The following is a 23,023-nucleotide window of genomic DNA, read 5'->3' on the forward strand; positions in this document are numbered from 1 at the left end:
AAAATGAGAAATTGGAAGCATATTTTATGAGTGGCTTCACTAAGAAAGGCTTATAGGACCCCATATGTTCTATACAATGTGGCACTTACTTAGACAGTCCATATTTGGAACATATGGCCATCTAAATGTTTTCCTGTTGTCTCAACTGGCATTCTGTTGATTTTGGGAAATGGGGAATGGGAAAATACTACAATCTGTAGTATTTTGATTGGGTTCAGTTTCCATAGTCTGAGAATATAAATATTTTTAAACAGAAGGAGTCTGTTGTATGTTTGATCCTGGATGATTATCCAATACCTTGCTCCAGAAATGCCCAGAATTGTTAAATACCTGGGCAGTACAAATATTATAATAATACTAACAATAATATAGGACTGAATAGCTGCACAAAAATGCAAATCTGGTTTAAAAATCTGGTGGTTGTATGACAACATAATAACAAACCTAATGAACAACTACCCTGATGTAGTTCTGGTGTTGTATGTTCTAAGGAAAATGAAAGCTATGCCAGAGGTTCAACCATATTGGACAGATCTCATCAGAGAAGCCAGATGAAGAGTATGCTGAGATGTAATTTACAGAAACCCATGTAATTTACAGGTATTGGGAGTATCTGGACATTTGGTGACAATGAGGTACTGGACTTAGGACTGTTGGCTAAGCAGAGCCAGAAGTTGCAGGACTACTGGAAGTTTTTTTACATATATATACAAAGATTGAAAACACACAAAAAATAATGATCTATTATTGCAAATTAAATTCAACAAGGAGAGAATATCCAAAAAGAACACATGAGTTCTGGAAAGAACACCATGCAGAATCAGAAATGATAGAAAACAGGCTACCCAATCAATATGAAATATTCACAGAAACGGAACTGGAAGTACTGCAAAAGTCTTCCTACAGCAAATAAATCAAAGCCTTGCCAGATGTAGCTCAGACTGTAGAGACAAATCAAGGGGAGTCAGCAGTAGAAGAAGCCAGCCTAGGTATTATATTGTTTTCATTCCCAAACCAGGTACCAGTCTCTTCTTCCTTCTCAGAAAGAAACTCTCTAACTGAAAAAGAGTTGAAAGGAAGAATAACAGAGCACAAAAGCAACAGAATAAGGTTGACTGCATTGCAGCTTGACAAAATAGCATAAATATTGAAATATATCAATGCTGTAATATTAAATATAACCACCTGCTCACTGCAAGAAACAAACCAACTAATGTACAGCACAGATGCCATTATAACTGAATACCTGGGATGCAATACCAACAAACAAACAAAAAAGCCAGTGCACCATCAAATGGAAGATCAAGTTGGAAAATAAGATAGTATGCTAATATCAGAACCGAACAAGCTAAAACGGATGAAAGAAAAGATATAGTAGAACAAGAAAATCTAAACCAAAAAATACCTGAACAAGAAATATTACCTAGAGAAAAAGAAGATCAAAGAAGCACTGTAAATAAAAAGAACCAAATTGCAGTTATAGCCAAGAAGATCAACAGATATATATATCTAATTGCACACCATAAGCAAAATCTCCAATTTCAGTCAAATCAGAAATGTTTCTACCAATGCGTCAGAGGAAATACTGCAGTGAACCAGTGAACATCTGACAAAGAAGAAGCAGAGCAGATCTGGGCGCAGATAATACTAATGCTCTCTACAAGAATCTGAATTACTAATTGTCAAAGCAAATTGGCAATAAATAAGAGACAATGGAATTCAAAGTGTGCTGGACTTAGATCTTTTGTGGGCCCAAAGGCTCTGAAGACTAATGATGCATTTAACCTCTCGCTCAGTCTCATCCTGGTCATCTCCTACAGAAGCTACAGACAACCCAAAGAAATGCAAGTAGAATGCAGGTCGGGTAAAGGAGGTGGATAAGAATAAAAAAGAAAGTGAAATGAAAGAACTGGTAATAATAGCAGAAATGGTGAAGAAAAGGGCAAAGAAGATCAAGAATTGGTCAGGAACCAGGTGAAGATAAGATGCATCATTTTTAGTTAAATTATCTGACTGGTCTACACCCTCTCATTGAAAAGCAATTTAACAACACATTGCAAAGGAGGTGAAATCAAAGATTGGTTAAAATCTAGCAAAACTTATCTGATAATGAAAGATCTAACCACAGGGGATTATAGAGGCAAAAGGCAACTGCAAGCCCATTACCTGCTTACCAACAACTTCTAAGCAGCTAACTGATGAGGTAATGGATGCAGTCCAACAGAATCTAGTTGAAAACAAGTTATTTCCACCTGAGCAAAAACAAAACCATCCAAACAGTAGAGGAACAAAAGATCAGCTCCTAACCAACAAGTTGTTTTTGGAAAACTGAGAGAAGGGAGACCAACTTGAATATAGTTTGGACTGATTACAGGAAAGCATTCGACTTCCTGCCACATGATTGGATAATCAATTGCCTAGAAATAACGGGAGTAGTAGAAACATCAGAAGCTTTGTGCAAAGATCAATGGCACAGTGGAAGATACAGTTGCTGGTCAATGGTGATAGACAGGGAGAGGTTAATATCAAGGAGGCACACTCTCACCACAACTGTTTGTCATTGCATTGATTCTTCTGTCAACAACACTGAATAACTCAGGCCATGGCCACCAAACAGCAGAAACATCTGCCAGGCTATACAATCTGTATGGAAAAACATTCTGTGAAATAATATTGCTGTTCAACATTCTCTGTCCATACAGTCAAGATATTGCAACAGAATTTGGACTGGACAAATATGCCTTATTAGTGGGAAAATTCGTGAAAACTAAAAGAATCAAGATGTGTTATGGACATAATACCAAGAGCCTGGATGAAATGATCACTACAAATTGCCTGGGCATTCTTCAAGCTGACGTTATTAAGCACACTGAAATTAAAAGAATGTTAGAAGTGAGTACATCATGAAAATGATGATCTTAAAATCCAAACTTACTGGCAGAAATGCCATAAAAGCAATTCACATCTGGGCAATTCCGGTCATTAAACACACAATTGGAATTATGGACTGCACTCAAACAGAACTAAATGCCCTAGATAGGAAAATGACAATCATGCCCTTCATCCATGCACCAGTGTTGATAGACTCTACTTACCAAGGGAACTAAGTCTGTGAGGAATGTTGCAAGTATATCAGACAACTGAAGGGAAAAAAAAGAGAGTTGGAAGAATAGCTGAAGGACAGTGAAGATAATACACTGAAACTTAATACCATGAATGGTATTAAGCACAAGAGACAACAAACTAACCTACAAGAAAGACCAAATGAAGAACAGAAAAGGGACCTGGCGAGGCAAAGTATTACATAGCCAATACATACAATATAACACCCCACACTTAACAACTGTCAATGAGAAAAACAAAAATGGCTTGATAGTGAACATGGCAGTACTTCAAGACTTCAGAATAGAAGAAAAAGAACTGGAGAAAAATCACAAGAAACAAAGTTCTGCAAATAGAAGTAGAACAACTGTGGGAAAAGAAAGCAAACATAGTACCAACAGTAATAGGTGTCTTGGCTGCAATCCTAAAAAATCTGGCTCACCACTTGAATATCATCAGTACTGACAAAATCACCATCAGTCAATTGCAAAAGGCAGCTTTACTTAGATCATCTTATGTTCTGCAATGATATCTTTAACACCATCAAACATTAACATTTGCCTATCCCAGGTACTTGGGAAGAACTCAATAGTTGGATAAAAATGCCAAATTCAATCTAAATATCTAGTTAACTGTGCAAGAAACCATAATATCTGTGTGACTTTTCTTCTTCTAGCAATTAATTAAGTCCTTTTGTTACCTTAAAAATGTGCTGTTGTTTTGGCAAGCATTGTGTTTCATCTTCATTGTAAAATGTTGATTATGAAATGTTTATTTCAAAACTAACATTTGCATTTTATTCTAAGAGTATACATATATATATATATTTGAAGATTAGTATTAAATGGTAATTACATTAATATGTAGACAATATCCAAGATACCATAAAGACAACCTTTTACAGTTTTTACAGTTTGTCATTTTTGGCATTTCAGCAAGTCACATTTCAATTGCCATCTAAAACAGCTTTTAAGCTTCAGAAGGATGATTATTTTACCTTATTCTTATAATCATCCACAAAATAGCATGGCAACCATTTATTGAATATGATTTGCTTTAAAACCTCTTCCTATACTTTATTCCTCACTCTGTACATGAAAATAAAAACTTTCCACAGGCCGTCAGTTGAGGCAGATTTGTTTACTCACTAAAAAAATAAATAAATTCTAATCATTACTTTTATTAAATATAGCTCAGTTTCACTTCTGGTTCAGCTTACTGTTGATTTAGCAATTAGCCTTTAATATACTGTACAATGATTGACTAAAGCACAATTATACTGAACTCATTTATCCTATTTCAAAGGTATATGAAACAAAATCAAGTGTCATTCATTACCTGATATTTATTTTTTGTTTCTTTTCTACTGACTATATATGGGAGAAGCAAATCCTTATCTTTGTTTTCTGGTTTTTGTACTTTCAAATCAATGCATCATTCCTACTATGCTTATTCCTCTAAAACAGCATTTCTCAACTTTAGCAACTTTTAAGAAGTGTCAACTTAAACTCCCTGAATTCCTCGGTCAACAATGTTGGCTGGGCAATTCTGGGAGGTGAAGTCCACAACTCTTAAAGTTGTCAAGGTTGAGAAACACTGCTCTAAAAATTAAAATTGAGGCTACCCACTTTCCTCCCCCCAAAAGCCAGTAATACCCAAGACTGAGCAAATAAAAAGCCACCCCTCTCTTTTAGAAAGTATAGTCAACATAGCAATTCTAAATAATTTTAATTCAATTAATAAACTACTTAGATCAGTGATGGTGAACCTTTTAGAGACCGAGTGTCCAATGTGCAACCCAAAACCCACTTATTTATCACCGGGTGCCGGATGGGCGTGGCCAACTGGGTGAGCATGCTGTGGTAGTCATAGCAGATTGGGTGGGTGTGGCCACCTCAATGTTGCTTGTGAGGAGGGATGCCTGTGGATGGTGGGCAGGGTTGGGAGAGATACAGGGGATCTCTGGAAGGTGGGGCGGTAGGCAGGTGAGGTGACGTGAGGCAGGGCAGGGGTGCCATTGCCATGGGGCAAGGCAGGGCCTGGCGCGGCTGCTGCTTGACACCATCAGCCCACGCACACAGAGGCCAGTGAGCACATGGGGCCGACGGTGTCCGTCAGCAGCCACAGCATGCTGGTCCCTCGACCGGTGCACTCCGGGGCTCCGCAGTTCACAGAAGCCACCTCTGTGCTGGATGGCCGGCCGACAGCTGAGGAGGCTATGCAGTGGATCGTGCCTGGGAAAAGGAGACCATGCGAGGCCAGGAAGGATGGGAAGGGGGGAAGGAAAATCAGCTGTGCCAGGATGCATCTGGCCACATGGGACCTCGGCAAGTTAGCAGGCAGCTGTTTGAAGAAGGACAGTTGCCATTTTCGGGGCATGGCACACATGGTCACAGAAAGGGCTCTGAGTTTCTATTATATACCACCCAGAGTCACTTTGTTGAACTGAATGGCACTATAAATCCATGAACTAAATAAAGAAAGCAAATTTTGCTGTTTGTTGTTATAATGTAAATTTAGAATACAGTCCTGGTATTTAGCAGACTTTACAACATATCAGTTTCACTCTTTTTAGCTAAAGCCCAATGACTTGCATTATAAATTGACAACAGTTCTTTGACATTATAAATTGACAACAGTAGTTTAATGGTAAACTACTTCTGTACTTTACCAAGGAACCACAAAGATAGACAACATAAAGTGATTGTTGATAAAGGACCAGATGATGGTCCCACAGATCAGAAGGCATTCAATATCCTACCAAGGAAGAATTGATAATTTCAGGGTACTAGTGGTGTTTTAAAGCTTTGAATGACTTTTTATTGATGTTGCAGTGCAGAAAAAGAAAAACTAGGCTGAAAATGCATAATTGCCAGGGGAATGTGGAATTTAAGAAATATGAATGCGGGAAAATTCATAATAGAAAAGATGAAAAGAATCAACTACACATAGATATCTCAGATATCAGTAAACTGAAATGGATTAGAACAGCTGCCCCAAACATTTTGGGCACCAGGTTCTGTAGAGAAAGGTTTTTTCACAGACCAGAGGGGGCATGGTTTTGCGTGCTGCCTGCCTCCCGCAGATGGGGGAATCACTTGTTTGCATGGTCCTGTTGCTAGCATGCTGTAGACCGGTGCCGGTCCATGGACTGGGGGTTGGGGATCCTGGACTAGAGTACTCAGGACATAAAAAAACAAACAAGGAATGGTGTTGTTTTCATAGACAGGAAGAATATAGTAAAGACAGCAGTTGGGTGCAATGCAGTTAATGACCAAACAAAATTAACTAGACCAAGAACAGTCTTTTACAGAATGGCTGTACAGCCATTTAACAGAATGGCTATCCAAGTTCATGAGCCAACTACTGATGCAGAGGATTGACAAACTTTATGGCCAAATTCAATCTGAAATTAACAGTACATGCAAGCAAGATATAATGCTATTATATATAGAAATCAGTCTGACTGTATCATTGGTACCTGGAAGAGCTCAATAATAACAGCAAAGGTGTGACCAGAGGCTAACTGTAGAGAAGATCACTACTCCTCATGTGTAAGTTCCAAGTCAAATTACATAGGAAGAAAAAACCAGTTTCTTTCACAATAGCAAATAGGATATCAAAATAGCAAATAGGATACCAAAGGTGGATAATAACTGATTCAAACAGGCCAAATGAGTTTGTGTACTCACTTGCCTTTAAATGTGAATTAATAAACTATCTTCCTTAGTATCACTCACTTGTATAGAATTTTTCTAAAATAGATTCTGTGATGAGTTTAATTTTTACAGTTTTTTCCTCACAGTAATTATATGAAATAAATAACTTATAAGGTAAAGGTAAAGGTTCCCCCGTACATGCGTGCTAGTCGTTTCCGACTCTAAGGGCCGGTGCTCATCTCTGTTTCAAAGCCAAAGAGCCAGCGCTTGTCCGAGGACGTCTCCGTGGTCATGTGGCCGGCATGACTAGACGCCAAAGGCGCACGGAACGCTGTTACCTTCCCACCATAGTGGTCCCTATTTTTCTACTTGCATTTTGACGTGCTTTCGAACTGCTAGGTTGGCAGAAGCTGGGACGAGTAACAGGCGCTCACTCTGTTACGCGGCACTCGGGATTCGACCCGCCAAACTGCCAACCTTCTGATCGACAAGCTCAGTGTCCTAACCCACTGAGCTACTGCGTCCCTTAAATAACTTATACTCACATGTAAAAAAGAACTGAAGAGAAAATACACTAATATAAATACAATACTCCTCATTGAGGAGTAGATGTATGTGTTGTTTCAGATAGTTTTGTAAGTTATTACACTGTAGTAAATTATTTTAGGTTATTTGTGTAGATCCTTTAGATTCATTTCAGTGATTTGCTGGCTGGCTGGCTGGCTGGTTGGATGAATGGATAGACAGATTGATCAATTTGATAGATAAGTTGGAATTTTTAGGATTCAAACATATATATGATAGTAAACATATCAAACTATTTTAATGGCCTCTGATATTTTACTGGGTAGTGATTAAAATAATTAAAATACTGTTATCTTTTTACATACAAGCAACCTTCCTGTTATGAACAGAAATAGGCTAACATAAAAACATAAAGTAATACTGCTGCTGGATAATAGATAATGCAGCCTATACTCCATTCCTGATCTAATGATTCATTTCTATTACAAATATATAGAAAGAAGCTAGTCCTTCTATTGTCCTGCAGATTAGCTGATTGTGCTTTAGCACCTTAATTGCTTGAGTATTGGCTATGGAGGAAGAATTTCACTTCATTTCAAATTTCATTTCCCACACCAGTAAAAAAAAAAGATTGTTGAAGCATTCTTATTCTGAGAAAATAAGAAGATGTATGAACAGCTTGTTTGTATCTGAAGTAATATATGCCAATTGTTACCTCCTCCATTGTTTATGATTTCTTTCTTGTAGTTATATTTCTAATCACAGAAGAATTCCATTCATGGAAATGCTCTCCAAGGGATCAGGCTGGCAAAGAAGAATGAACAGTCAAATACCACCTTCACAAGTCCTTGAAAGCAATGCTGGTAATGTAGGACGTAATTTTTTTTCAAATTACAGAAACAGATTGGTCAAAGGAAATAGATAGATTATCAATGAGAAAGCCTTCATAGATTTAAAGGAGCCCTGTATTTACTTGGAACAGTTTAAAAATAGACAGAAGATCAATATTATATAATTTAGGTGATTAGGCTGATTCTCCAACACTCCTATTTGTGTTTATAGCTCAAGTGGCTTATGGAAGGCATGCTCAAGATATTGTTTCTTAACCTTTAATAATTTATGAATGACTGTCAAATAATCATTGTTCTTCCTGGTAATGTTTATAAAAAATTATGAGTCCAAGATTTACTAAAATACTTTCTTTGCTTTCCATTCCTGGCAGCTTTTTCATTATCAGTAACCTTTCTTTGCACTTGGTTTCAAATGTAACATCACAGTGGCTCAAACCCTATTCTAAAATTAAACCATGTTTAATATTGTTTTCTTTTCCAAATCTGAGATGTTGACTTTTGCACTGTAGACTGAATAACTTTTTATCTTTGCTTGGCTTAGCATCAGACTCATTTGGCTTTGATTACTATATAAATGCAGTTTTGGTGGAGGGAATGTAATAGGCATGATTGTGAGTAACTAAAAAGATCACTCAGCTGTAGAACAAATAGTTTAGAAGACATTTGTATATAGGTATTTGTTTCTATGTTTTTATAAGATGCTTCAACCTCTTTCTTAATTTCCTAAATCCATAACTTAGATTAAAAACAAACAAAAATAAATACATCATGAAACAAATAGTTTATTTATTTATTAAAGTTATATGCTCTCTACCTCCCTGTCCAAAGTTACTCTGAGTGGCTTATATAATCAGTATTCAAACTAATAATAATAATATTTTTTTTAAAAAAAAATAAGTATATGCGACATGAGATTTGTATTTTCTTTAAAGTACAAAAAAAAAATCTATCACAATACAGAGTAATTGTCTTTGGTATTTGTTACAGGATTTGAGAATACAATGCAAGGGAATATCTATTGGTTAATCCACATACATAATAGAGGGTTAAAATGAGCACTGATTTAACATAAAATTAACCATCTCCCTTTTGTATTAAGGGAAATGTGCTAAGTACTGAATTACCTATAAATGTTGTGTGCCACCTGTTAGTATGAGCAAAGAAATTAGATGGTAATTATAAAGCCAATTACATTTTAAAGCAGAACTTTATATGGCAGATATTAAGTATATGTAGAAACTAGAGGAGGAGGAGGAGGAGGAGGAGGAGGAAGAAGAAGAAGAAGAAGAAGAAGAAGAAGAAGAAGAAGAAGAAGAAGAAGAAGAAGAAGAAGAAGAAGAAGAAGAAGAAGAAGAAGATCTTCCATCTCCCACAGCATCCAATAACTGATAAAGCTTCCAGGATAGGAAGCGAAACGTCTTCTTTTTCCTCAAAAAATCAGTACAGTTGCCTTTTCAAAATAAAAACCACTTTTGATACAGGTATGACCTTGATGACTGAGAATCTTCATAGAGAGGAGGAGGAGGAGGAGGAGGAGGAGGAGGAGATGATCACACAGTATCAAGATCTGAGAATCAAATTTGATTTTGGCATAAACCAGAAATGGTGGTCCCAGTGATCTTCACATTGACAATATTTCCATCTATCAGTTGCAAAAGGCCATATTGCTTGGATCTACACATATACTATTCTGGTACATTATGACATCCAAGGTTCTTGGAAAGAAGATGCAAATGAAAAGCTAATGCAGTCCTAGGTTGCATTAAGAGAGGGTAGTTTCAATATCACATGAAGTGATAGCACCACTTTATACTGGACTGGTAAGACCACACTTGAAATACTGCATCCAATTTTGGTCACCATGATATAAAAAAGGTTGTTGAGACCCTAGGAAGCATGCAAAGAAGAGCAACAAAGATAATAACAGTTATGGAGGCCAACCATGATGAACAACTGAAGGAACTAGGTATGTTTAGCCTAATGAAGAGAAGAAATAGAGTGATATGATAGCAGTCTTACAGTATTTGAAGAGCTGTCACAGAAAAGAGGGGTTCAATCTATTATCCAAAGCATTTGAAGGCAGGACACAAAATAATGGGTAGATCATTAAAGATAGATCCAACCTAGAATTAAGGAAAAATTCCCTGACAGTGAGAACAATTAATCAGTGGAACAATTTACTTCTGGAAATTGTGGGTGCCCCACTGGAAGTTTTCAAGAAGAGAATGGACAGTCATTTGCCCAGAATGGTATAGAGTCTTCTGTTTGACCTGGGAGTTGGACTAAAAGACCTTCAAAGTACCTTCCAGCCCTATTATTCTATGTTCTACAAAGGTGAACACCAGTCAAAGAACTGGAAGCTGAGACTTCAGATATAATAATAATAATAATAATAATAATAATAATAATAATAATAATAATAATAATAATAACAACAACAACAACAACAACAACAACAACAACAACAACAACAATAACAATCAGCTATAAAGGATATTGTTTTCTGGCTTTATATTACAGGAAAGGATAAATTACTACTGTAGATGAGAAACATCAACATCACCTTGAAGGCTCATTTAAGTTAATTTAGAAAGTACATAGGTATTCTTCCTTAATTTAATCAAATATGACCCTTAAGACTATAAATAAAATAAATCAATTTTACTACCTTATTATCTAGAAACTATTGTTGAAATATGTTCTGGTCATTAAAATGCTCAAAGGAGGGGCCACTAACTTGGGAATAATATTATAAAACTTTTACTTTGATGAACATTGTAATTGTTTTAAACATGAATTGGTTTGTTTTTAACTCTTATTATGTTGTCACCCGTCAAATGCTCATCATTGCTTCATTAAAAAGAACAAGATTTTCCAAGAAGGATTGTTAATACTAGCAAAACATTACTATCATGGATAATGAACTATTTCCTGTTTAAATAGAAAACATCCAGATAGTGATCGTGTTGTTTTCATGGAAATAAAAGAATTTTCCATCTCAAATTCAAAATGTTGCAGCAATACCATCATATGACTTTGTTTTCTTTTTTCATAAAAACATTCTAGGATTTAACAAATTAAAGTTATTTGGTCTGATTTACTATGTTTATATTTCTGTGAGCACATGTTATTTATCTGAAATTATTATTGATGTTATGTTGATAGCTTTGCTTTTGCTTATTGAAAGTTGAATCATCAATATACTTTTCTTCCAAGATTCATCTAATCTCCTTTTACACTATAAGCCACTGGCTCAGTGTCTGGCAAGAAAAGATCTTAGTGAATTAAAGAGATGCATGAAGTATGAATTTTATTTTTAAATCTGTTATGAAATCTTGCCAAATTGTTTCATTGGATTTGCTAGTATTGTGAAGTGCTGGTATTGTGAGAAAAAGAAAGGGGATAATCCATCTATCCATTGCCCTATTTACCTGAAAGAAAGATTATTCTCAATTTAAGGCAACCATCAGAAATAAATCCATAAATAAATGAAAGAGAAATAGATTGAGGAATAAGCAAAGGGAATCCAGTCCCCAAAATTTTCCACAGTCCTCATAAATATATGTTGATGCCACCCTTCTATGTATGCATGTTGATATGTATCTGCCAGGACACATATCAACATCCATATGTAGTCAAGACAATCCCCTTATATTAACTGAATCAATTGCTAATATTCATACTGAAACAAAATATTTCATATATCAACTATGCTTTATTGTACATGCAAGCTCTTCACATAGAAGCATTCAAACATTCGATCTCCTTTCTTTCTTATCAGAAACACCAAAAACAAAAAGGGGGGGGGACCAGTTAACTGATCCATGAAAAAAAAGACCAAAGAACAAAGTGGATAAAAATGAGGCAAAAGGAAGAAGTAATGAACAAATAAAGAAAATAGATAAAACCTTTATTGTTAGACATTATAGAAAGACTTTGATTTACCAGGCATGTGTAGCCTCACCCATGCAGTCCCACTCAAGCAGCTACTAATCTTAAGGTTCACCTTTTAAAGGCATTTTATGCTGCTGCAGCAATCTCTTTAATCATTTGCACTTCATATTTACTTCTTTTCAAACAACATTATTATTAAAGAATGCAAGATTACTATCCAATTCACACACATTTTGTGGGGGGGGGGAACCCTCATCTTCTTATAAGCATCTGTTCCTAATGATAACAATAACAAAATATGTCATAGTGCAAACTTCATTCCTTTTGCACTTGTATTCCAAATTCAAACACAAGTATATACTTAAGTCACAAGGTTTGCATCATAATATATGTTTCATCTCTGTCTTCCCTGCCATGCCTTGTGGAATTGTTTTTAAGCAGGTACATGCAATATATACCTCTTTTACATAATTCTATATATCTGATTAAGTTATTCATCCTTTTTTAATAAAGGAAAAAGTCTTGTTCTTTCTTAAATGATGACTTTCCAATTTCCTAAATGTTTTATTTCTCCTTTGGGGGACTTTTTCGACCTATCTTATTTATGTTTATGAGATATAATAGCTAGAAATATATGCTGTATTCGTGATATGACTTTATAAATTTAAATGATTTTTTTTAAAAAAATCCTAATCATTTTTAGTATGGAACTCATCTCTATCATAGCTAATATATGTTTTTCACTAATATTCTTTTCATATCTATCTACGTTCCTCATATAGAATAGACCATTGGTTTATATTAGTTTCTTAAAGCCTTCTAGTGAGTGATCTACATTAATTATTGTGTAGTAATGAAGGAATACTACAGGATAGTAGTTTAGCAGTTAGGAATTTCTGTTGTCTTTGATTAAAATTAGCCATGCTCAAGTAGTTAGTTTCTATCCATTCTTTTACTAATGTAATATGGAGCAAACTTAGATTGTTGATAAACTTACAGCACAGGTGTCAAACTCAATTGCGTCACATGACATATAGTGACGTATCACGACTTTTTGCCTTTGCGGAGCCGGGGTGGGCGTGGTCTGCACTTGATGCATCTGGCCCATGAGCTGCCATTTTGACACCCCTGACCTAGAGGCTAAAGCCTAGATTTACATTGCCAGAAATAGTTACTTTACTTTACTAAAAATGGGTGATTTTAATTGTTCATTTTGTTAGAATTTTTTTGATATTTTGTCAAGGAAATGTTTCATAAATGTTTGAAAATGCAAGAATATTATAAGTTTTCATTCTTATCTTTCAGCACAGCTAATTGATAAATCCATTAATTAAACTGGAATTGAAGATCTGGTTAGGCAATAGGACATGTCAGCTATTGAAATATCTTTATTTTTCTCTTGGATTTTTTTTTTCAAGTTCAAGGCACATGATAAAAAAATTGTCTATTATCTGTCAAGCTGTAAATTGCAGACAGTCATAGCATTCTGGTTGAAAACTATGCTTTCTGTGTCTTTTAGAGCAAGTGAACTAAATTCTTATGGCTGTAAAGACCCTTTTCCTATTCTGTAGAAAGGTTTTTAATCTGACTAGCTAAACAAAACAGACTGTCAGGATAATATAGCCTGAAATATGTTTTGAATTGAGACATGAATATATAATATTATATTTTATAATATTTATAAAATATACAAAATTATCTTCAAAATTCTCATTCCTGATACATAATGAATATGTCCATGTACATTTTCTGGCAACAGTATGAAAATACTTTGCCATTACCTGTTTCTGCTATATATATTTTTACTTTCTAATTTAACTTCTGCCTAAGATTTCTTTATTCTTCCCACTAAGGCTGGAGCAACACTCTCTTTAGCTTTTTCAAGGTCAACAAAGGATGGCTAGGGAGTGCTAACTTTAATTATACTGCAAATACAGTTGTTTGATACATGTATTTATATTAATATAAAGTAGCTAGTGTATTTGCAATGATATTTGAAAATCTAAAGCAATGCTATGCAAAGCTTAATGTGATAAAAAAAATAGGGAAGGTCATTATTATTACCGTTATTCAATACTTATTGAGTATTTTTACAAATATCATTATTTGAAACTCTATATTAAATGAAAATGATAATGATAATGACCTTTCCTAATTTTTTATCATGTCAGTTTATTTCACTATTTTAAAAATTAAAAGAGGAGACATACAGATCTGGAGACTCTCTTGGGTACTTTTAAATTATTGTTATAACCAACACTTTAAAACTAATAATTTTAATCTGGACTCCAATTTTAGTGTTCTGCCTTAAAGATAAAGGTAAAGGTTCCCCCGCACATGCGTGCTAGTCGTTTCCAACTCTAGGGGCCGGTGTTCATCTCCATTTCAAAGCCGAAGAGCCAGCGCTTGTCCGAGGACGTCTCCATGGTCATGTGGCCGGCCTGACTAGATGCCAAAGGCGCATGGAACGCTGTTACCTTCCCACCGTAGTGGTCCCTATTTTTCTACTTGCATTTTTACGTGCTTTTGAACTGCTAGGTTGGCAAAAACTGGGATGAATAACAGGCGCTGTGGCACTTGAGATTCAACCCGCCACACTGTGGCACTTGAGATTCAACCCGCCACACTGCCGATCATCTGATCGACAAACTCAGCGTCCTAACCCACTGAGCCACCACATCCCTTGTTCTGCCTTATAGTATTGTTTTAAGGATTATTGAAGCAGTATCTATAAAAATACTCAGAAAATTGTAATGTAGATATATTATCATCATTATAATTATTTATTAATACTATACTGAAGAACAACCATGGAATATAAACAAGATTTTACAAGTAACTATCTTTTTATTATTAAAATAAGTATTTAAAAGTGAACTGGATTTTTTAAAAAAATCATTGTTTGATGATTTACAAATATTTAAGGAATGAAAGTTTATAAACTATTATTTTACCCATAATCGTTATATGATATATAGTGATAATAAAATGCAATTAATTTTCATAGCCAGAAATTCAAAATACTATGTTCTAATTAACTTTTACACAATGGTATCACATATACTGTAAGTACCTATTAATAATATATTACAAGTCTGATGAACAACTCTTCACCAATCATAAAATATGCCACTATGCAAGGGACACCATATTTCAGTTTCTAGACCTCTAGGGAGAATCCACTGAAGGTTTTCAAATCTATCACTTCAAAAGACATTTTAAAAATGAAAATACTGTACCCAATAGCTATTGTGATTCCTTGCCTTAATGAGTGCAACAAGTTGTATATAGACATTTCATTCCTATAAATACAAATTCAAATTTTATATTACTTGATGAACAGACCAATGTGTTGCTGATACGCAATTTAAGTTAATGGAAATTAAGCTTCCATTAACAAATAGGAAGAAAGAGAGAATAATAGTCCTCCATAATTAAATGAGAAGTTCTTGTCTGTCTGTCTGTCTGTCTATTTATGCAACAGTATAGTTATACAACGCTGCATATTTCTCTGTGATTAGTCTAAGGCACTTTTACTCTTAGGATAAAGCATCCTTGCAATTATAGAATGCAAATACTATATAAGTTTGCAATTTTATTACTTACCTGTATGTCCAATTGAAAGCCGCAGAAATTGCTTCTGGGCAAATTTAAACACTATGGGACTGTACATTTAATTATAAGAGAAAAATAGTTTCTTATCCTATTAAAACTATTGCTGATTTCTAAAATGGGTTATGAGTTTACTATGCATCAACTGAAATAAAAAAACTGAAATGGAAACATCATAGTTTTATGTTTCAAATGAAGAGATTTAATTTTCCCAGGTTTTTTTTTAGGATTTAAGAGCATTGCCTGAAAAGCTAAGTGTAATAGCTTTTGTGATGGTATCACAATTGATCTCTCAGTTAATCTCTCAACTCATTTTCAGTATAAATTACATAAAAAATTCACATATTGAGGTAGAAAAATCTAAATTCATGCAAAAATTCCTTTAAAGTCCCATACCATCTTAAACTAAGCACTGCCAGAAGATCAATTCAAAAGTGTTTCCTCATGAACCAATACAATACACAGGCTATAGAATTTATTAATTTGGGTTAATCACTAGCTTTATAAAACAGCTAGTAAAATACAACATATAAGATATTACAGTTTCAAGAACAATTGTAAATATATATTAAAACAGACTGAGTGGCTTTTTTGATAAATGGTAGAAAGATGGTAGATCAGATGAAGTTTTATCAAATAAAGAGTCAAATTTAAACAAAAAAATGTTGGGTGACTGAGGCTAACTTCTGGATAAAGAAGACAGGAAGTTTACATAAAGACAAACCTCACAAGTATTTGTTCCACAGCCAGTAAAATTAGATTAAAATGATAAAGACAAAGGACTAGGCCATTACTAAATGAAGCTACTTAATTACCTAGTCTGTATCTATTCTAAAGAATTAATCCTTTCTATTTTACCTTTGGTAATATAATTTACTTTTAATTGTGCAAGCATTCAAAATATACATTATTTTTCCTCATACAGTATTACTTGTATTAGCTCTGAGGGCATTCCATGCCTTTAAATTGTAAGAAAATTTGTTATGTATATTTACTAATCTAGCCCTGTACAGAAGAAGTACTGAATTTCTCAATTATTCTGTTATGAAAAATAAATCCAATAAACTCTCTTCCCATGCACTCAGATAATATTGAGCCTTGCAACAACTAAAGCCACACACTTGTTAAATATAAGTAATTGTATTTAGAGTTATTTAATTCCTTTTTGTCCGATTATTAGGACTGTTCAGGTTAAATTGTAATACTTCAAGTAACCTGGTTGGTAGATCAATTTGTCAGCCTATTTCCTGAAAACTAAAAGTGGGGTAGAAAATACACCTACCTATTCACAGTACAGCTTTCCAGTTCTCTATTCTTTTTCTTTGCATTCCTTACAATTCTACAAAATTCTGATCCTCAACCTAATTTTCAGCTTGATTTTTACAATGCAAAAATATGCTTATGTCATAGTTCAAAGAGATGGAAGAACAGGGTTGGAATATTTGACAAAAGATTCAAATGTGAGATGAATGAGGGGAAAGCACAGCTGCAAGATTTACTCCTATGGAGGAAAAGCCATGCAGTCTCCATCTCTTGACCTCCTCTTTCATTGAGGGGCAGGCTGACTGGGAAAGGGCAAAACAGATTCTTACCTTCACTGCAATCCTTCCCATGGAAACCAGTATGGGAGCAGTCACACACCGCCTGATTGTTGAGCACAGAGCATACACCACCATTGAGGCAAACATCTCTAGCACATAAGTGGCTCTGTTCATCATCCAGACGTACTTCTTGACTCTCCACAGGTGAAGACTGTGTATAATTGACTCTTACATCTGTTATCCATCCTTTGAAGGGTTCCCTATCCTTCACTGAGGAGAGTGTTACTTTTAGGGTAGGTGAACGCAACTCTGGAGGCAATCCTCCTAGAAAGAGACCACTAAAGACTGTCATGTCCCGCCGCTTAGATTTCACTTCTACCCATTTAGCCTCAGCCTGATCAATTAGTAGTGTTGTATTCTTAAAATTGCGGCGAATGATCACAGTGTGCCACAGGTTGTCATTGACAGCCATGTCAGAGAGTAAGATGGCAGGCTCAGCACAGAAAATGGAGAAACTTAGCTGGAGCCGTCCACCTTGTGTCAGAATTAACTCCAAGAAGTCGCAGAAGCCCTCATCATCAAAGTAAAGGACCAGGCCACTGGAACTGCGGGTTTTCATGTTAAAGCTCATCTCGCTCTCACAGCAGGCATTCCATTTAGGGAAGCGAGTCCACTGGCCCTCTGCTCCTGGGAACTCCAAGCCACTGCCAAGCTCAGCCCAACATCCCAGGAGCAGTGCCATCCAGAGTAGGAGGCAGCCTCCACGCCGAAGGAGCACCGGCCCCATTCTTGGTGGGGTGGGGTGGGGGAGAGGGGGAAAAGGAGGGGGGAGTGGTGGTGGGGGCGTTGAAGCAGACAGGGTAAAATCTTTCCAGTAACTACTCACAGCAGATATTTAATTCTTGCTTTTCAGGTTCTGGCAGGAAATAATGTGGCTGCCTTCCCCAGTAGGAGAATGTCAGGCTTTTTACACAAGATGCCAATTTGTTCTTTTTCAATAATAAAAATAATAATAATGGAAGAAAGGAAGGATAAAGCACCAACAAATGTGCAATTTTATTTGAACTGTAAAAAGTATTTAAAAAATAAAAGGCACTGATAAAAGGTTATTCAGTCATCTGCTTGTCAAAGTGAAGACTAAGTGAGTCAGCAAATATATTAATATTTAAAAATCCATGTTGACAAGATGAAAAGAAGCTGGGGATGGATGGAAAATACTCAAATGTAGGAAGGCCCATAAACTACTCAGAAGACCTTTTTTTAAAAGATCCACAAATCCAGCAAGATTTAATCAATATTCCAGCATATATGGAGAAGTCAGTATCCAAGTGTATGTAGAAGTCATCTTATCCAATCGTGGTAGCTCCCAGGAATTTTGTCACCTTCACTGCAAGCAATTTAGAGACTCCAATCCTGTCTTTCCAAAGTTGATTCTTTCATCAGACCATGGACTGCCTGCCATGTAATAAACCAGGAGAGCGTGTATTTCCCAATGGGGCTGAAATCCAGAAGCTGTCATGTAGCTTAAAAGCTACTTGCTATGCAGAGCCTCACAGCTGCTCCTATTTTGTTTTTCTTCTGCAAAGCCAAAATTGAAAAGATCCCGGTGCTTGATTGTTGGAAGATTTTGCACCATTTTTTAAAAAATATATACATTTACAAAAACCTGCAAAAATTTTAAAGACAACAAAATTACATTCACAATTGAGTACTTCATGCCTGAAAAATAAAGAGCTGAAAGTATCAGCAAATATAAATACAACCTGAAGTAAATTAAATGTCCTCTGCTGCAGTAGATACACATACAATATACTGTGCTTGAAAACTTTCTGGTCACATAGCCTGCTCACACTATTTGTAGCAATAAGTGTTTTATGCAAAAAGAAATTGGAAATGCCTCATTAAACACAAAGTTATGATACATAGATATATCAAAATATATTTACTACCATTTTAGTATCCTCAAAAAGATTCATGGCAAAAAGTATAACTTTGCCTGTTATATCCTATGCTTAGCAATTTTCCATGCAATAAACATGTTTTAATATTATATAAAGTGAATGAAATCACAGGAGGAGCAAGCTAGCAGTGAATTTCTTCAGTGGTATGGCTGTTTGTTTGTTTGTTTGTTTTTCTGGAATAAATATGGTTATTGCTATATCTCTTTGTATATTTTATTCTGCTTCCTTTAATTAATTTTTAAACTTGGAAAAAATCATTCATTTTAATTGCTTATATAATATAGGCCAAAATTCAATATCTTGCTATTTCTGCTATCATCTTCTGGCATAAAGAACTACATACAATCTCATAATCTCATGTTAGAAGTAATTTGCAACATGCTAGTTTATCTGTAATGAAAGTTAAATCGGTTTCCATGTTTTAAAATATTATCCCATCCTTCCCTCTCAAATATTCCCAGATACACCCACCATTTGTGGATAATGCATATTTACTGGTTTAAATCACATCATTATTTCTATACCAGTACTCCAATGCAGCTACAGTTGTCATTTAAGAAAACTAATTGACATGCAGCAGCAAAGTTTTTAAAAAGCCTCAAGTAGTAGCAATACCAGAGCATAACCCTTTCTAGATTAAGTCTAAAGTATTAAATGACACATACTACTTTCATCTGCAAGCACCTCTTGCTATCCATAATTTGCATAGGGTTTTTTTGTTTTTTTTAATCCCATTTATATCCCGCCCTTCTCCGAAGACTCAGGGCGGCTTACAATTTAAGCACAAACCAATGTGCTTAGCAATAGCCTTCATTCTATGTATATGCCTGCTTATTAGGGCTTCCCCCCCCCCAAGTGGCATTATTACAAAGTCAGCTTATTGCCCCCAACAATCTGGGTCCTCATTTTACCTACCTCAGAAGGATGGAAGGCTGAGTCAACCTTGAGCCTGGTGGGATGCGAACCTGCACTAATTGCAGGCAGCTGGTGTTACTTAAGGAGGCATTAGCCCACTGCTCCACCAAAGCTCAAACTCTAGTTTTGCAACTAGAAGTATTTCAACACTATCCTATTACAGCACAAAGGCTTGTTTACTTCCTGGTACAGGCAGCATACTATTGGTTGGTTGATTGATTGATTAATTGATTGATTGAATGAATGAATGAATGAATGAATTTATATTCCATCTGTCTCACTGTCCTGAGTGAGTCTGGGCAGCTTACAATGATTGTAGGTGTAGTTAAAATTTTGAAAAACACTGGGAGAGGAAATGTTTAATAAATACTATCAATTAATGGAAATTTCTACATTAACTTTTAACTTCAAAACAGAGTTTGCATGTCAACATTGTGGCTCACCAGAAATCTCCAAAAAATTGAATGTAGGACGTCCTGTTATAGCTTTAATGCTATTTGGCAAGAGCTAACTAAATCAAGAGGGAAAAATATATCATTTTGGATTTGATAAAACTTTGTATTTGGGGGGGACACAAAAGATAATTCTTACTTTGGCTTCAATTCAAAATATTGCAAGGATAAAAATTAAAGAGAGAAATCAGGGTTTGGGATACCTCTTACCAAGTATTTCTTTAATTTTATAACTATACAAAATCATGTATGCATATAATATAGTCATAAACCACCATGTTAGTCAAATACTCAAAGAGATGGTAGAAAAATATTAAAAATTATATTTTCCACCTTATAATGCAAATCTCAACTATATTTAGAAACTAACTCTCAAAGTTAATACTATCCAATATTTTAAAGAAAAAAAATGTCTTACAAGAACTTGTTCTCTGATCAAGGATCATTTTCTTAGCTCCATTTCCTACTGTTTAATATTCTGCTGTGTTGGCTCTATTTGTTTATATTGTATTCACCATTTCCCATCTATTAAAAATGGCAAGTTTTCTTTTGGTTTTAAGAAAAAAATATGAACAATCTTATCAGTTCAAAAGTAGACTTCAATGTAGGGAATGAAAGATTTTTTTAAAAAAATGGATTGTGTATTTGTCTGCATGTGCTGGAAAGGCAGCTTGTAAACTTTTAATTTCAGAATTTGGAGGAAGGTGAGCAATCTGAACTCTTTACCATTAAACTCTTAACACCACCTGATAACACAACGTTAAGAAGGGGGGAAATGATGGTACTGGAGAATATGTCTGTGTGCATGAGAGTGAAACAAGTAATTAGTAAGGAAGAATGGAAATAAATTTGAGTAAAATAAGTAAAATATGCAAAGGAAAAGGCAAGTCTGAATTACTGTACAGAGCCACCTATACAGGCTGCAGAATTTATTTCCACGCAGAATAGCCACACACAATGTATAAAGAGAGAGAGGATAAAAAAATGATTCATAAGGGATTATTCTATGAAGGGGCCAGATATTTTCCTTTGAGACTTTTGTGGTCTTCACTGTAATAACCCTCTGTCTCTCAGCCTGGATTGATCAGCAAGACAGCGGCCAATGTCAGCAGCCACCGAAAGCAGCAGCAAGCAGCAAAAAAGAAAAAGAAAAAGAAAAAAAGGAAAGAAAAGAAAAGGAAAGGAAAAAAAAGCCTCATTTCACTTCCTGAGGGGCAGCCAACCCCGCTGAAGCATCCCTTTCCCGCTTAGAGAAGCGCTACCGACTTGGCGCCTGGACCACCGCGGCCCTTTCGGTCAAGGCTGTTCCGTTAGGGACAAGGGGGGGGGGGAGAACGTGCGGGGGGGGGGGGTCGAGAAACTGATGACACCGCATCCAGCCCTCGCTCGCTCCCTTGCCCCCCCGGTCCCCGCCGTCACGTTTCCTCCCGCGCCCACGGGCAGCTGTCGGGCTCCTCCTCTGGTGAAGAAGCAGCGCGCGCGTGGAAAGCTAGACGCCCCGTGCTTTTCAAAGCTCGCCGCTTGCCGTTGCTGCGGCTGCTTTCGCTAGAGATGGACCGGGGGAGGGAGAGAACGCTCGGGCTCCGTCCGTCTGTTTCCACCCCCATCCCCCTTTTCCAGGTTGTTGTGCTGAAGCTCGGGGGAATGGGGGAGGGAGCAAGAGGAAGGGGGTGTGTGTGAATGTGCTGGAGAAGTAGCGCCGGAGTGTGTGACGGAAAGTATTACAGGACGGCGGTGTTAACGAATGTGTGGGAGAGTTGTGCAAAAAAAAACAACCAAAAAACAAAAAACAAAAAAAAACAAACCCGGGAGAATTCTTTATCTACAAGCAGGCGAGAAAGGAAGGGGTGGAGTGGGATTGAAGCATTACAGAAACATAAATATTCGGCGTAGAACGCGCTGTGTCTCCCGAGCACGACGCGCTCTCTCCAGCTGGCAAGAGCTCTCCAAGGTTTCAGTCAGCGCTCTCCGTTTTTTTCCCCCAGCCTTGCTTCCTAAAATCTCTCCCGTCCAACTAGCGAGAGCTCTCTTAAGGTTTCAGTCAGCGCTCTCCGTTTTCCCAGCCTTGCTTACTAAAATCCCGGATAACGCGCGGAACTGAAGGTGCGAAGAAGACCTTCGCACGCAAAAACTGCCCTTCGCTGCTAAACAGCGGCCTCTTCCCCAGAATGAGGGTGTGCGCCATGCAGATGCCAAGCAAGAATTGAACTTGGGATTTTCCACCGCTGCAAAACTCAGTGGTGAGCCACAGAGTCCCCCCCAAAAAAAAGGTCCCAACAAAATATATGTTGCTTTGTCTTTATGAAGCCGGATCCATTTGGCCGTCTAGCCGTCTAGTGTCTCACTTGACAAGCACCAGAGAGCTTTTTCCGGTTTTGCAGTCAGAGATCGTTTTAACTGGAGGTGTGCAGAATTAAAGCAAAATGTTCATGCTTGATCATTCTGTGTTTTTCCATGAAGGAAAAAAAATGTTTAAAGAGAGGAGGGGAATGAATGAGTGAAAAAACAACA

At 36.3% G+C, this 23,023-nt stretch overlaps 1 protein-coding gene and 1 long non-coding RNA gene across 22 annotated transcripts in view; one reads left to right on the forward strand and one right to left on the reverse strand.

Moving 5' to 3' along the window:
* The window catches only part of NRXN1 (neurexin 1), a gene marked incomplete at its 5' end in the record, with an annotated part of 949,216 nt that extends 931,245 nt beyond the window's left edge, over positions 1 to 17,971 (reverse strand). For all 21 annotated transcript variants that reach the window (XM_083350272.1, XM_083350275.1, XM_083350271.1 and 18 more), the window contains one exon: positions 17,236 to 17,971. In XM_083350272.1, the coding sequence (XP_083206398.1) occupies positions 17,236 to 17,971 (736 nt within the window). The remainder of the gene's footprint in view (positions 1 to 17,235) is intronic.
* Positions 1 to 23,023, forward strand: part of LOC310633089 — a 262,877-nt gene that overhangs the window by 113,572 nt on the left and 126,282 nt on the right. The window lies entirely within an intron of this gene.

Source organism: Vipera ursinii (assembly GCF_947247035.1).
Source record: "Vipera ursinii genome assembly, chromosome: 1".
Classification (NCBI taxonomy): domain Eukaryota; kingdom Metazoa; phylum Chordata; class Lepidosauria; order Squamata; family Viperidae; genus Vipera; species Vipera ursinii.